Raw genomic sequence first — 17,066 nt, 5'->3', positions numbered from 1 at the left:
GTAAGCTTTTTTCACGTATTGCTTCTGGACAAGCAGATCCATTGGTTAATATATTTCAGAACTGTGAATTCAGGATGTTTATAGTTTAACAATAAACAGTTGTCTTCATTTTTCTCGTTACGCATGACGATCTGGGTTAGAAATGGTCTTGAAAAACACATGCTTGTTGTAAGAGACTACCGATTTGATCGTGTGGTTTGAGTCATTAACTCAATGGTTAGTGCATATCATGGTATCCAAGTGAAAAATAAAATGCAGATCGATGCTCATAATTATCACTGGATTTCTTGTCCGGTTAATCGTCTTTTCTAACCGTCGACATTGCTGGAAAGATTGGCTGATCTGGGTTTAAGTGAGAGTGAGTTATTATTTAACGTCACATCGGCAAAGTTTGCACATTTGACATTGAAATGGAATATATGTATATCTGGGTTTTAAAGCGCAAACAAATGAACTTCATGTAAACCTTTCTGATGGTTTATTTATTATATCAAAATACACGCTGATTATCTATCATTACCTAAATACACAAATCATGACTTCTCAACATCCCTTCAGAAGACAAATGTTACACTAAAACCTAGATGATTTCTGGACCACATCTAGTCTGGAAATACAGCCTTCTAAAACGTATAACGAATACTCGTATTCTGTAGTCCATAACCTCCAAACTGCTGGCCCGATCGATTCAAAGGCAACTATACAGTGTCGAATAACAAAGTTTCATAACACGTACTCTTCTCATGTGAGCTGACACGTACAGAGATATCCTGTATAGTTACCGAAGGAGGAGCACACCTAAATTTAGATAATGGACGTCTTGTTAAATGTGGCTGTCCTCACGCTACCGGCAGTCATCTCAGGTGAGACTTTAAATGTACATGTTGCTCATAACCTGTGTAATGGACGCACCGTTAAACAGTGACATTTGCATGTCAGTTACCGACATTTGTCGTTTAAATCTTTATTTACTGCTCTTGTGCGTATATCACTCATGCATTGGGAGTGTATATGTGTCCTCTATCTATAAAGCATGTGAGTATATAGTTGTCAATAAAGACCTATAACAGGTATACACCTTTTCACACACGTTACGGATACCGAAACACTTATGAAGCCTTCGTCTTGTTTGGTCAGAGAACATGATACTAAGAACTACAATTTACATTAGGTCCGGTTGGAATCATCGATAATCGTAATTATCGACGATGGGAAAAAATATTAATGAGTATCGATATGAAAATTATGTTATCGATAATATCGTACATTAATTTTTGAGATAGAAATACAGTTTAAATCTTATCACATCTTTTACACATAAAGGACTTCATTCATGGTCTAGTTTTATAAATGTTGAGAACACTGTTTTGTTACTAATCCATGCAAAAACATGTCACAACTCACCAGTGATGTGAAATTATATTCATTTCTTTCAGACATTTTTGGCAATTTTGCTTGAAGTTACGTCTCCCCGATATTTATCGATAATCGAGCGATAGGTAGTAACTGATTATCGATCTCCATGATCTATATCGATAGCCATGTTAAATTGTTGTTCGTTTTATTTAAGTCGTTATAACGCTGTGTAGGTTATGGCGAGTGGGTTTCCTACTCTACAAGGGCTACAGACATGATCCTCGGCACAGACACCAGATCCACTCAAATCCTGCTGATGTGCTTCAGATAGTGTATATATATATCATTGATGACTTTTTACTTTCTGCCAAGGACTACAGACATGCTCCTCGGGCACAGAGACCAGCTCCACATGAATCGTGCTGGATGTGTCTACCACACAGATCAACACAAGGGGAGGGATGTGCCTCCTTTACAAACTTGATGGGAGTGCCATTTAAAAACAGTTCTGGGTCTTTATGTGGTTTATATTTACGTCAGAAATGTATGCAATTAGTTTTCGATTTAGGAAATTTTAAGCCGTTTTCAAGACACCATTTATTTATTTTTGTTTTAAAACACAACTGTAGTTGCCGTTCAATAGTGTGCATATTCTAACCGCGACAAGAAATGTTAAAATCATCCACAAAAATGTTATCCATCATTGAATCATTTAAAACCTTGGATAAACTGTTGACCTTAATACTAAACAATGTTACAGACAAAATACTGCCTTGTGGGACACCTTGATCCTGATTATAATGGTCAGACAGGGTAGAACCCACTCGGACTTGAAATTGCCTGTCGGTTAAATTGTGATATAAAAAGAGGTAAACGACCCCTTAAACCAAAATCATGTAAATCCTTCAAAAATGCCATGCTTCCAGGTGGTATCGTATGCTTTCTCGGAGATCAAAGAATATCGATACTTGCATGTTGTTTATTTCACTATAGCATTTTTCACAAAGGAAAACGTACCAAATGATCAATGGTACTACGATTTTTCCTGAAACCACATTGAGTATTTGTTATAAGGTTATTGGTTTCAAGATACCAAGTTAATCTATTATTCACCATACATTCCATGGTTTTACAGACACAGCTAGTTAGAGAGATCGGTCTGTAATTCGACGGATCTGTATGATCCCTGCCAGGTTTTGGTATTGGGACTACAATGGCATTACTCCATGAAGGAGGAAATTTCAAACGTCCATATTTGATCAAATATATCTAAAAAAGTGTCATCAGACATGGTTCAGGTAAAGTGTTTCAGTAGCTGGTAATGAATATTATCATCACCCACTGCAGTGTCATGAGCTTCTGCCTAAGAGCAATATGTAGCTCATGTAATGAAAACACTTCATATAATCCTCACCGTTATTTGATTCGAAATTAAGTTTAGTCTTTTCCTAGTTGTTTCTGCTATCTCTGAAACGCAGGGACCTGAATTTGCCGATGATGAATTTTGGGGCAAGAGTTTCGCCATTTTTATTTGCAATTTTAGATTTGTCAGTAATTAACTTATCACCATCTTTGGTGATGGTGAACAGCAGATTTTGAACCTTTGCCTTTAATTCTTTGAACCATGTTCCATACATTGGACATGGGCGTGCGTGAATTAATTTTTTGCCGTTTGTTTTGTTTGGAAGGTACGACGAACCTTTGCATTGAGTATTGTATATTTATTTAAGTTATGCGCACAGTTGGGGTGATGGCGGAATAATTTTCTGCCTTTTTCCTCGCTTTTCTGGCTTTGCCTACAATCCAGTATTAAACCACGGTTTCCATACATGGAGTCGTAGAGACTTTGGTATACATCTCATCAGCTATTTCATTCAAAACGTCAGAAAAGGTCTGAATGGGATCAGTTATATCAACTGAAAACATTCAGGTCGTAGTTTCGATTTACATATAGTGTGATATAAGGACCAGTTAGCCTTCGACAAATTCCACCTTGTACACGATGGAGTATCAGATGAAGTTATTTGCTGAAAGAATAGTTGGGAAGTGGTCACTTCAACAAAGGTCATTGTGAACTTCCCATTCAAATTCATTGAATAGATTAGAATCTGAAATGGACACATCTAAAGAAGAGCATGTGCCGGTCGCTGGATGCAGATAACGTTCGGTCGATTGGAAGCTAAAGGCTAAAGACAAGCACAGCGGCCCCATCCATGATCGACGATCTGTTCGGCGATGACGGCAATGACGTCGTAATGCCGAAACCGATTCCCGCCAAACATGGGGCATACTACACCAAGGCTCCACTGCAAAAAAGACAGGTGTGCGGGAGTGCCCAGGAAACAACCTCTGCGAGTAAATTCTTACCTGTAGGATCAAAACGGAAAGTCGCCATACGGCCAGGGGTCCTGAGAACGTCCGCAGCGGACAAAGAAGAGGCTAACTTTGTATATATTAGAAATCGTTGAGCTTACCCGTACTATCCGTACGCTCAGTCTTCCCGTACAGCACCCGGTACGCCCGAAGCTCCATCCGTTACGCTCAGTCTATCAGTACGCTCAGTCTACCCGTACGCACATTATATCCGTACGCTCAGTCTACCCGTACGCTCAGTCTATCCGTACGCACAGTCTATCCGTACGAGTAGGACGTGTCACTTCACCTTCTCGGGTCACATCGGTGCTGTAGTAACGTTTGAGAAATTTCATGATGGCAGTCATTAGGAAATATCTGCCCTGGTGAAGGGTAGGTACATATACATCCTCTTACTGACGATACTACTCTGGGGTAATGCTGGGATGGGAGATTTGTTAGAAACAGAAAACTGCTTGGGTAACCATTTTAGAGCATTACGATGTTTTCTGAAGGGAGAAGCTGAACGTGTTTCACAACCCACGTTTTGTAGAATATCTAACGAACAGTGAATTTTAGTCAAATGTTTCCATCGCCAGTAGGTGTTTTAACGGACTTTGTTTTGAAAAGCCTCAACAACACCCTGAACTCAACATCCCATCTTTTCAGTCACCGATATGTCTAATGGCCTTTTCGAAAGTAAATTGGTTACTACCACTTTGTCCATAGCAAAACTATGGGATCTAACACCGCCTCATGAAATATTCGTTGTGTAAAAGTGGAGTACAGCTTAGATTAAAGGAGAGGAAGTGTGGTTATGTACACTATGTAAAAACAGCCAGTGTCAACGTGACATTATAATAGTGGTACTAACGAATGCATGTGTCATATACGTTTGATGTCGCTACTCGAAATTGATCACGATAGTGACGTTACCAGTTACAAACGAAGTCACCATCAACATCACTAATTCTCTGCTATAGAAGCAGTTTAACTGAAAGTTACGCACTCAGAGACTGTTTTTGTTGTCGTTACCAAAAGTATATGTAGAAGTTGTAAAATAAATTTGGGTGAGAAATACAATCCTCACTCGTCAATAATGAGTTTTTAAATGTTCATATTTCCTTTAATATATTTGATACCAAAAGACACATGGGTGACAGTCCCAATCTAATGCCTCTACAGTGATTTCTAAATAATTAGCAAGGCCACACAAACAACTAGCTGATAAGACGCCAATGGTGTACAGGACACCTGGACAAATTATTCACACTATATATGCAGGTCTGTCGTGACAGGTAATAGTCTGTCATGTCGATTTAATATATTAATATATGACTGCAACACGAATGTTGTCATCAAAGCCATTAGTTTGACACACGTGTGTACAATCAGTAGCTGACTAGACTGGCCTTTGTATGAACTGGATGCTTGCCAGGGATCCATACATGCATGTATGCTGCAATATAAAACTAAAAATAACTGGCCCCCTCTCCACAAAGAGATATGCCAATTGGTTCCAATCTGACCCCATACCATACGCTTACCACAGCCCTAGCTTTAAGATCGTTTAGAGGGCCCTCACAAACACATATGTACCACTGAGCCTGACCCCATACCATACGCTTACCACAGCCCTAGCCTCAAGATCGTTTAGAGGGCCCTCACAAACACATATGTGCCACTGAGCCTGACCCCATACCATACGCTTGCCACAGCCCTAGCCTTAAGATCGTTTAGAGGGCCCTCACTGTACCAACACATATGTACCACTGAGCCTATGTACCCCATACCATACCATACGCTTACCACAGCCCTAGCCTTAAAGATCGTTTAGAGGGCCTCCAAACACAAACACATATGTACCACTGAGCCTGAGGTCACGTGTAAAGACCACTTTGAACAGTGTTTCACTTTACATGAAGAAGAAAAAGCCCCAATCATCACTGACCTGAAACTGTGTGTCTCATCAGAAATAGGCGACACAAACTGGACCAACGTAGAGATTCGATCTTTAGCATGACCAACGTTCATTTTAACCTTTAGGCTACCGCATTGCCCTTTCATGGAGATAAATATGGGGCAGATAACTACTACTACCAAGGCGCCGCTGCAAAAAAGACAGGTGTACAAGTGCCCAGGAAACAACCTCTTCGCCATCTAGGTCATATTCTTAATATTTTCAAAAGGTCTCCGAGAGTGAATCAATACCGATCATGACTAACGCAGTATGTTCTTACTATACGACGGCGTTTAAATAAGAGAATCTGTGCCCAGCAAACCGATTGTCAATATCATGAGTTACGTCCGTTTCTTTTCAAAAGCAATATGCTAAAACACTGATTCACTGAACCTGACCACTGAACCATTTTACTCGCCATTAATGACAAGCATCGGTGACCAGGTTTATCCCGGAAAGAATTTGGTGAAGCGAATGCATTAAGTGTGATGTAGTACGTCTGTGGTTTATGAAATGTGTATACTTAAAGAACTTACTTCCCCTCTATCGTTTTACGTACTGCACGCAAATCTATGCAAATACCTCACCATGCAGTAATTTAACATGGGTGAGTGAATCAGTGTGGTTTTGCGCCGCTTTTATCAATATTCCAGCAATATCACAGCGGGGCACAGAGAACCTAACATGGCGTTTGCGAGATCTCGCGAGATCCCGTGATAGCAGTGAGAAATAGTGTGCGGACGGTTGTTGTTCTCTGTGACAATGTCTTGATAAAAATGATATGTCAGTGTACAGTTGCAGTTAGTAATTTCATACAAACAAAATGTTAGTGACTGTTCATTTGCTAGATAGCTGTTTCTTTATAGAAATACATGAATGTGCAATTATTTTTTTAGATAAACTATGTTATCATTATATCTCAACAGATTGCGTCACACATTTCATGGTTCATACACATGGGCAGGCACGTAATCGTTTCCGGGTTCGGCAGTCAAAGGGTTAACGACGTGAGAAGGATGCACGTTGCTTGGTAACTGCTGGGTTGCTGGAAACTCAGCCTGTGCAAACATTTTAACCACCTGATTCTCATTTCAGTCAACTCTCTTCACAGGCACGGGACACTGGGGCCCTCTGCTGTCATGCAATCGAAACAGTTAGTGAGTGAGTTCAATCTTAACGTTACATTGGCAATATTGCAGCCATATCGTGACGAGAACTGTTCATATCAATATTCAAATCAATAAATGTATAACGTAAAAACCTGTCATCGATGGTCAGTAAAACTACTAGAGTATCACAGCTCTTAATTTAAAACTAGTAAGCTATCATAAATATATATCACGAGAGACAACAGTACAATATAAGAACGGGCTATAGGTCACCAGCACCTGAAGGCTGATCACCATACTAAGGACCAATCGAACCGGGGCTCGGTGGAGTGATAATGTATTATGGGAGAGTTGTCTTCAAACTCACAACTTGGGTACGAGATAGGCAATGAATATGTCCAGAGCCCATTCTCTCCGAACTCTACACCATATCGCGAACTATGATCTCTTTTCAAAGATACTCATCACCTGGGGTAGGCCAATGGTTAAAGCGTCCGTATGTCACGAAGAAGACCAGGGTTTGATTCCCAACACGGGTACAATGTGTGAAACCAATTTCTGTTATCCCCCGCCTTGATATTGCTGGAATACTGCTAACAGCGGCTTTAAACCATACTCACTCATCATCTGACTGGTTTGAACCAGTACCCCATGCCTCAACATAATAAATTCAAGCCATGTACATCTATGTCAACAGCATACACATCGTTTTGAGAAAGTAGTAGTTTTTCTGACTACTGGTAGTACCTTCTCTCTCATGCGCGAAATTATTATTAACACCTTATGATACCACCTAGTGGTTAAAGCGTTCGCTCGTCACGTCGAAAGCCGGGTTCGATTCCCCACATGGGCACAATGTGTGAAGCCCATTTCTGGTGTCCCCTGTCGTGATATTGCTGGAACATTGCTAACAGCGGCGTAAAACCAAACTCACTCACTCTAATAATCATCAAAAACGAAGAGTAAAATTTTCAGTTAAGAAGCATTCCAGTATATACAACTGATTGGCATTTCTACGCTGTATAAATGCCCCAGTTTAAAGCCACCGCGTCACCAATACTAAAATATTCTTCTATAGTTGTCCATGTGTGAGATGTGATATAAAATCCACGCTGATAAGTTGAAACTGAGAGTGGTGCAGCAAGCGGCCGTAAAATGACTTGAATGGGGGCTATGAATGGCTGAACCAATGTGTTTATAGCAATACTCAGCTTCATCAGGTTGAATCGTCTCATAGTCTCACAATAAAGTGGGGTTGGAGCCACTTCGATGAACAAATCGACTCTACATCTGTGTGTCAGCGACGAAACTAAAAACGAAGCAGGTTGTCCATCATATGTGTTGCAACCTGGACCTGTGTGGTTCTGATGTCATTACCTGGGATTCGAACCCAGTACCAACAAATGTTCAAGTCGTGACATTTTATCAGGAACAATTATTGTTCGTCCTTTCTCACCAATATAAAGTGTTAATATGATAAAGCTAAACACTATGGGAACGTATTATTGCTAAGAAATATGATCTACATTGAAGATACTTTCATGTAAACATAAGATAATTTTATCGATGAAGAAGATATTCTGCCTCTTTAAACAATCGATTATTTTAAACTTTCAAAAGTGATATGTATTTATTGAGGTACTACTGTACATTGAATAAGGTACTTTTCAGTGTTTAAATGTTTGGTTCAATTAATACTTCTTCAATATTTTGTATTTCAATGCTGATAGATTCATTTTGAAAATAGACTAAACGACCAACACGCTGGAAAAAGATTTAAATACGTCCTATACGTATAAATGTATATATGATCAATATTCAACGTCTGTATAAACTATTTACTACTGGAGTCACATATTTAAAAGACAGTCATATGGCTTGAATAACGATACACATTATTATAAAATCATATATGGATATGAGAGAGCAAGTATTATTTACGTCGATGTAAATGTGGCCTACGTAGATGTCAGCATCACCTACGGAGATGAAGCGTATTCCAAGAAGATGATACAAAGTTTGAGACAGTGGCACTAATGCGCTTACATACAAACATTGGGCGTTCTGATCTCACATAATCTCTTCTGTAAACAACATCTTCCTGCTTGTCAACGTGGTCTTCGTTGAAGGGCGTTTCGCTCTACCGACACTTCAGTTGTTTTTTTATCCTGTACAGCTACAGAGGGTGTAGACGAGTGTAACTAGGTAAATATGTTGCACATATGTGCACACAGACTGCTGGGTGTGTTGCAGGGTATATTTGTCTGGAACACCGGGTGGTCCGGCTCATTAGCATTCTATGTTATTACAGCATGGGGCAGAGTCAGCCCTTCCTTCAGAGAAAACACATCGTTTACTTTGAATAAAATGTTGTGAATAACGACAATATTTGTGGTGCAAACAGGCACACATTGGGTCTAATGCAAATTGTATGTTAATAACGCATGGAACTTTGAACTACATAGAGTGGTTTGAAGTAAAGACTGGAGCTGGAACCTATGGATCACCATGGTTACGAAGACGCATGTACAGCTGGACCAGGGACCTTGTTGTTGAAAACCGGTCTCACAGTCGCGACGTACTCGGGAACATCCTGACACGACGTGCATTTAACATTGTTGGATCGCTTCAATGTACAGCTACACCTTTAGAATTATAGTTAGAGTAATGTCCATTTGTCATGCGTAATCTGTGTCACCCACTGAGTTTACGCTGTGTTTAGATTTCAACATGAATATTCATTATGAGAACATACAAATACTCTTCCTGGTTGCAACTGAATAGAAGGAGCTCCTTTCATAGTTTGTAAGGTGGTTGTACCGTATTCATTCTAAATATATGATACTTTCTGACTGACATGCTTACAGGAACACAGCCCTTCTGGGGAGTCATTCTTCGATATGTAACACTCGCTGTCCGAGCTGTGAGAATGAATGAATGAATGAATCTCAATACGAGAGGAAAGGCTAACGTAAGGGCGTCCGTATTTAATTCTGTTTTTCTCATCTCCCGCCGCCCGTAAAAATCCCACCCGCCCATACAATAAAACATATATTTTTATTTCTAAACTTTGCGCCGACCGTTCTCAATTGTACATCGCCCATTGAAAAAAAAATGTTTCACCACAAGAAAAAATAAAAATTGAGTTGAAAATGTATTAAATTTCATTGAAAAACCTTTCTTCAGCAGGTATTTAATAGGAAGCAACTCTTGCATCTCTACTTCCTGTCACGATTTAGAATTCACATCCACTAATATTTACGAACCGACAATGTAGCTATATTACTCTGAAAACCCTTGATAATCATGTAAAGTAATAAATTATGATTTTCATAATTAATATAATGAATTGATATATTTGCAAAAAAATATTGAATGAATTATTGTACCATGCAAAGTCACAATTCTGATTGGGTTTATTGCCCACTATAAAGAAGCATGTGCTGTTTAATCAGCGAAAAGTAGACACATCTAAAACACTGAATAGCTCTATAGTGACAGAAAAATTGCAATTATGAGATTGATGTAACGGAAAATTCATTCTTGGTCACAGATAATTCACAATCCCAAAAATGGAATTGAGGGGACACAATTTCTACAATCTTGTTCATGAATCGGAATAAGACGTTTCTATTAATGTATCTGTGGTGTTTAAAGATCATCTGAATGTTTGAAGCTATAATTCGAGGTGATTTAAACGGAATGTAAAATTTTCATATTTCGTCTCTCAACTGTTCCATGTCAGGACAATGTTGACTAGAACATCATAAGTGTTCAAGAATAATGTGGTGATATTTGCCCCATGCCACCATGAAGCGTATAAATATTGCGTGAATTACTTAAAATAGAATTGTGCAGAATCGGTTCACTTTGGTTGAAAATCTCCTGGCATACATATAGTTGCAAGGCAGACCTGTCATACCTTCTATTTTGGCATATTTTTTTCCATGCTTAGGTTTACTTCAATATTCCGGAACTACATAGCTCAGTAAAACCCAATGTAATGAATCCACTTATGGGATTAAAAAAGCCATGAATCGCCACTTGAACAGGGATGTAACACTACAGTCTGTTCCTCAAGCCTGTAGTGTTTATTCACATATTGTGTTACATGAGACAACACTTTACATTTTGAAGTCTATTTATGATTGACAGATAGTCATCAATAATTATTATCTACAACAATGTGTAGATCACAATCATCATCACAATCATCATGTATATTGACTAAATTGTCTTCTTCTGAAAATAACTGTTTTATACAGACTATGTGAGTTAAGCATTAAGAATTGGGCTTTGTACGATCTATTTGTATGGGTTCCATTTCGAGAGGTTATGATATTGTGACTTGCAATCACTTGCAGGTACTCGTTAAAAATGTTATATAGACTGGAGAACTGTACATGATGCACACAAAATTTCCCTTGAGAAATCATCTTATCTAATGACTTGTTCATTTGGGCGACTGAAATAATTCGGTATGAATATTTAGTTCTTCTTCTTCTTGTTTTAATCATCTTTATCATCAAAATGACTTTCATTGCAAGTTATGATAAAAATTATATCTATGCTATTGTTATATTTATTTCAGTAAATTATAAAGTTGCAAAATGATATTACGTGTTGATTAGGAGAATTATAGTCTTTAATACCACAAACTAAAGCTATAATTAGCATTTAATCTGATTATAACACATATCATTACAAAGACTCTGTGACAAAGCACAAAGTATATGTTGAGTATATATTCATATTTGAATATTGGTTGTTTTGCCCCTTTTTTAGTTTCGTCAAACCCCTCTCTTATGTTGGAACAGTCAGGCGATGAGAAACACAGAATTAAATACGGACACCCTAATTTGAGATATGTTCCTGAGATAATTCATGGCCCCTGATCCCTGGTAGCTCAAGTACATACATTAGTGGAAGCATTGTGGCCAGTCGTCTTTGAGTCTTCAGTGTGTGTGTATAGGTGTGTCCAAGATTCGACCAGATAAAGTGTCAGGTTTTGTGGGCTTCACTGCAGTGGCATATCGTAAAAAACGTTATCTGTTAACGGTCTTCCTCCAAAGCAGGCAGGTATGTGTTCTATCACCATACAGTGCATACAATCACATAGGATTCACGTATTTGTCAATAATCATATTTTATAACGTTAGAATTCACTTCATACACGTCATTCATTGGTGTGGCTATTCGTAAAACTTTATCTGTTTTCAAAGGTACTGAATATACCTAACGGTTTTCCCCCCAAAACAGGTAGGTATGTGTTCTATCAGAATACAGTCACATAGGATTAACGTATTTGTCAATAATCATATTTTATAGCGTTAGAATTCACTTCCCGAGTTAACAAGTCAATATGCCATTTCATGCAGAACTAACCCCTGTTTCCCAATAACATCCTTACCCAGACCACAGCATAGATAAACAGTCAATCTAGTTATCACCAACTACAAGAAATCAAGAACATTTTGAAAAAACGCATTTTCTTAGCGTCCATCGTAATGTGTACAACATATCTCATGACTGATTACATGCAAAAGCATCAGTACATCACGTGTCGACACGTGATACGTTGTTTATGACAACGTCGATATCGTACCAGAAGTTGCATAATTCCTGTTCGTTTAGTTAAGATATTATAAGGCTGATGACAAGGAAGTAGACATTCTCTGTTATTGAAAAAGGCTTCAAGTGATGTTTTCAACTTTATCGGGGCAACACTTAAGACATCTACTTAAAACGAACGTAAAAGATTTACTACTAGTGGCACTGTTATCACACAATCTACTTCCTGGTTCCAGATGATTGAAGCATTTATAATTCCCAAAGGCGAAGTACATCTAACTTAATATCATCATGGACGTCGTGTTGACTTTGGCTGTCCTCATATTACCGGCCGTCATCTCAGGTATGACTTTAGGTGTATACATTACTTAAGTTGTGTAAGGAGCGCACAGTTAAACACTGGGATCTGAGTGTCGGTTACCTAGATATGTCGTTGACTGACATCTGTATGTACTGCCTTTGTGCATATGTCTCTCGGACATTGTGTTGTGTGTGTTATCTATCCACGAACATACGAGTATATGTACGAGTTGCCCATACGATCTGCAACAGGTTTCCCGAACGAGTTCGTTCATATCTTACATACACTATAATACTTTAATGCATTTCGTTTTGTTTGGTCAGAGAACATATTAACTGGAGCATATATGTATAATAAATCAATTTTTGCTTGATGAGGGCAACAGACGTGCTGTATACTTACTAGTGTTGTGTTGTAATAACTTGCCACTGATGACATGTCCCACCGGAGGTTATGACAAATGATTATTCTTCTCTGCAAGGTCTACAGACATGCTCCTCGGGGACAGAGATGAGCTCCACTCAAATCCTGCTGGATGTGTCCTCCACACAGATCAACACTGAGGGAGGGATGTGTTCCTGTAGACTGACTGTGTCACAGACAACACAGGTGGATATGTTCCCTGTTAGCTTGGCACCACGGTGTGATACATACATGCTTATACATAAGTGGAGGACCAGTTCAGAGTGTACAAATGGCGCTGTACACACTCCACCTGCACAGAGTCACAACGTCAACACCTATGAGGAGATATGGATCCTGGTGGTGGCTACAATACCTGGATCCAAAGGATTGTCAGGACAGCTGCAGTTCAAGGTGAAGCAGCCGTCAGGTGAGATATGTTGCCAAAAGTATGATCTATTGAAAATATTATTGGATTAGAGTGAGTGAGTGCGTTAATATTTAACGTCATATCGGCAATATCTCAGCCATATCCTGACGAAAACAGCAAAAGTGAAAACATTTTGGAGAGCAAAACCTGTCGACGATTGACAGAAGAATACTAGAGTATCGCAGATATGAATGAAAAACTAGCATGTAAAACTAAACATTTTAATTAAAGAAGACAATACAATATAAAACACGAGCTATAGATCTCCAACAACTGAAGGTACATCACTATACTAGGAACCATGGGGAAATTACAGTGCTTTTGCTACCTGCATGGACCCTAGCTGGATTTACACCATCCCTTCAGCCTCTGGCGATGGTAGGAAAATTTAGTCGAAATTTGAAATAACAAAAATACTACGGTTACAAAGTATGGTTGTGCTGATATACAGTGTTGTGCAAACATAGTTCTAACTATAACCGGACGGCCTCACTCCTTCCACACTGGCAAGATTCAAACTGTATTTATAACTTATGACACCATCAGGTTCAAACAAAAGTCAAACATATAAATATATATTTTGTTCTCAATGAAACTTGATTTTCGCATCATAATCAAAATTCTTCAATCTGCACGATGTACATATTACCTAGTATTATATTAATTAGTAAAAATTGTGTAATGATATCCAAGAAACAATGTCAGAATTATGATTATCTCTCAATCCGTGATTACCCGTGACATTTCAGGCAAACTGAATGCCCATACTTGTTTCGTCTTTTCCGCTATCTGAGACGGGTTCAATCTTCGAACAAATCGGACCAACTAAATACACACAAAACTCGTTAATTAGCTTTCGACAACCAGTTCACCGTCACTAAAAAACTGCAACCAATGGTTCCATGATCATTTTTCGTTTCAACAGATCAGCTAACGTTTGAGTGTTTTGAGCCAAACACTAACAGCAGCACAACTACAACATCTACAGGGAGAATTCCATCTACATCCCAGCCAACCACTCGTACTGAAACAGTACGTTCACCTGATGCTACACATCAAGCACAGCCCACATCCGCTCCAGGATCAACTCAGAACCTCAGGACAGGAAGTCAAATTTGCAATGATAACTTTCCAGGTACAAGTTCCTTTCGATGGCTATTTAGCAGATGTTTCAAAGCGTGTCAGTAAGAATCAAAATTGATTTCACAGGCCCTTCTTTTCGACTGCCTGTGTATACTCGTTCCCCGACAACACGGTTCTTTCTGTGGGATACAAGCGAGACAATTCTGTGCGAAATACCATAAAAAAAACAAAAAAACCAAAAAACAAGAAAACCAGGAGTCCATGGAACTAATTCTGACTTAAACATGTGTATATGTTTGTGAATAACTAGCAACAATGTGTGCGTATCTTGCATCAATATTTGCACCCGTCACTGATTCTTAATTGTGGTGTAGTTGATACCAGGGTTATCAAATAGTTTTATCAGCTCAATGAAAACACTGGTAAAAGTATTACTCATTGTTTCTTGAAATATCAATGCAATATCAAACGCATCATTGCGGTCTGAACCAGGGGAACGCTGCATTATATTTCAGTTACGTTGCAGTCAGTGTTTAACTATCATCTGAAAGGAAAATCTGACGCGGTTCGTATGATGCAGATCCCTGATGAATCATGTATACACGACCTTTCACGCTTTGATCAGAAATCAAATGACTATGAAATTAGAACAGATCCCATGCAATCAGTGCTTGTAGAACGAAGCAAGTAAATGAATGATTATGTCTTCATATCCTGGCCGTGCACTCTCTGGTTCATCTGGTCTAGCTTCGTCTATTTGAAAACCGCCATCATTGCAATATTTTACTGACGTATTTTTTGTGTCAAAAACTGCTCATCGCATCTATACTGAGGATGGAACCTTACAAAATTTGCCATATCAGTATGTAGCCTTCAGAGGGGAAGGTTGATGAAAATGTATTAAAGATGCGGATGTACTAGTCTGTCAGGAAGGACGGGAATCAATGTGTGACTGGTGAGTATTGACACTTCATTTATACTACACATGAACCAAACATTTGAATCCTAACATCTTCTTGTTTCTAATAACAGGTCACATATTTGCTGCAGGAATAGCCACAGGTGGCGGGGTGGCCATTGTTGTTCACGTTATCTACCTCTGCATCATCAGGTATGGACATTTCATATACTCTCCACTCCTTTTTATACATCTTCAGCAACCCATGCTTGTCGTTAAGAGGCAACTAACGGGATCGGGTGTTCAGGCTCGCTGACATAGTTGATGCATGTCATCGTATCCCAACTGCGTTGATCGATGCTCTTGCTCTGGATTGTCTGGTCAAGACTCGATTATTTACAGACTGCTGCCATATAGATGGAATATTGCTGAGTGCAGCCTAAACAACAAACCAACCGAACAGCCAAAGATCTACAAAGAATGTTATACAAACATGTATATGTTGTTTTACTTGCATTGCGAACAGGATATAAGATGTATATGCAACGATACTTTATAGAAGCCGGTTCTTGTCACTTTGACCAATGTGCTAAAAAGGAAAAGAAATCACTTTCATGTCTATACTAGGTTCCTTCATCACTTTTCACTGTGACGTATTTCAGCCCAAGATACAGGAAATCCTGCCGTAAAAGTTCTGCTGCTGACATTCCTATGTCTCCTGCCCACCCCACTTATGCAGGCTTCATTGACAGAACAGAGGAACCAGCCAGCATCTATGACAGCCTTAGTCCAGCTGAGGTCATCACCAACCCCTCAATCAATGAATAACGGATGCAATCTACATTAGGTGCTATTACTAGTGTCTACTGTTGATAACCTGTCATTCGCAACTAAGTACTGACATTCGTTCAAGTCAAACTGTTTTGAATGTGTCTCTATGTGCAGTGATGTAGTACTAAGGTTCATCTATATGTATGAACACACAATACATCATGGTTCAAACACTTTGGGTGGAATATGCTGCTCAAGCATACAAATTAAAAGATTGACACTGCAATGTATATTTTCAAGGCTGCAATGTAAATAAATGCTGTGGTGTTTCGCTTTCACACAAAAGATTGCAGGATGGTTGCAATATAGTCTGGCATCTGTCACTGTGAGATCTGGAAGAACTGCGCCTTGCTTCTGCCAGCTTGTGTTGACGTATGACCACAGACGTAAGAGTCTGGATGATAATAAATATTACCCCTTGTTCCTGCCAAAATTGTTTAAATTAGTATATTTCTCCCTCGTCTGAAAGTTTACTTGGTCAGACATTTCATATTCTTGAAAAGATTCCGGTGACATTAGAATTTGAGAGCTTTGTAAATATACAATCCAAACAGGAAACAGGTGTGTTACTGGTGTCACCATGAAATGGTCATATCATATTTCACTTACTTTGCAATCAGAGTGTAATCAGAATGTGTGAGGAAAACCTTACCTCATAATTAACACGTAGTAGGCTACAAGTACAAACATGGGTAACCTCCAAACAAACCAATGGTAATAATCTACATGTAATACAACTTCAGGTGTGTCTGTGGATCATCCCGAATGTCAAT

At 38.9% G+C, this 17,066-nt stretch overlaps 1 protein-coding gene across 2 annotated transcripts; it reads left to right on the top strand.

Moving 5' to 3' along the window:
• The first annotated feature begins 787 nt into the window (after window positions 1-787).
• Window positions 788-16,717, top strand: LOC124274910. Of its 2 annotated transcripts, none has more exons than XM_046710278.1 (5): window positions 788-863; window positions 13,131-13,481; window positions 14,407-14,616; window positions 15,615-15,675; window positions 16,125-16,717. In XM_046710278.1, exons 1-5 carry the CDS (start codon window positions 812-814, stop codon window positions 16,288-16,290), a joined length of 840 nt encoding a protein of 279 aa, XP_046566234.1. In that variant the 5' UTR covers window positions 788-811; the 3' UTR covers window positions 16,291-16,717. The 2 variants fall into 2 exon arrangements, with proteins under 2 accessions (XP_046566234.1, XP_046566233.1); XM_046710277.1 differs by having other exon boundaries at window positions 15,597-15,675.
• The last annotated feature ends 349 nt before the right edge of the window (window positions 16,718-17,066 follow it).

This window comes from Haliotis rubra, unplaced genomic scaffold (assembly GCF_003918875.1).
Source record: "Haliotis rubra isolate DU_JTF1 unplaced genomic scaffold, ASM391887v1 Scf1959, whole genome shotgun sequence".
NCBI lineage: Eukaryota > Metazoa > Mollusca > Gastropoda > Lepetellida > Haliotidae > Haliotis > Haliotis rubra.
This window is presented reverse-complemented; position numbering and strand designations above follow the sequence as displayed.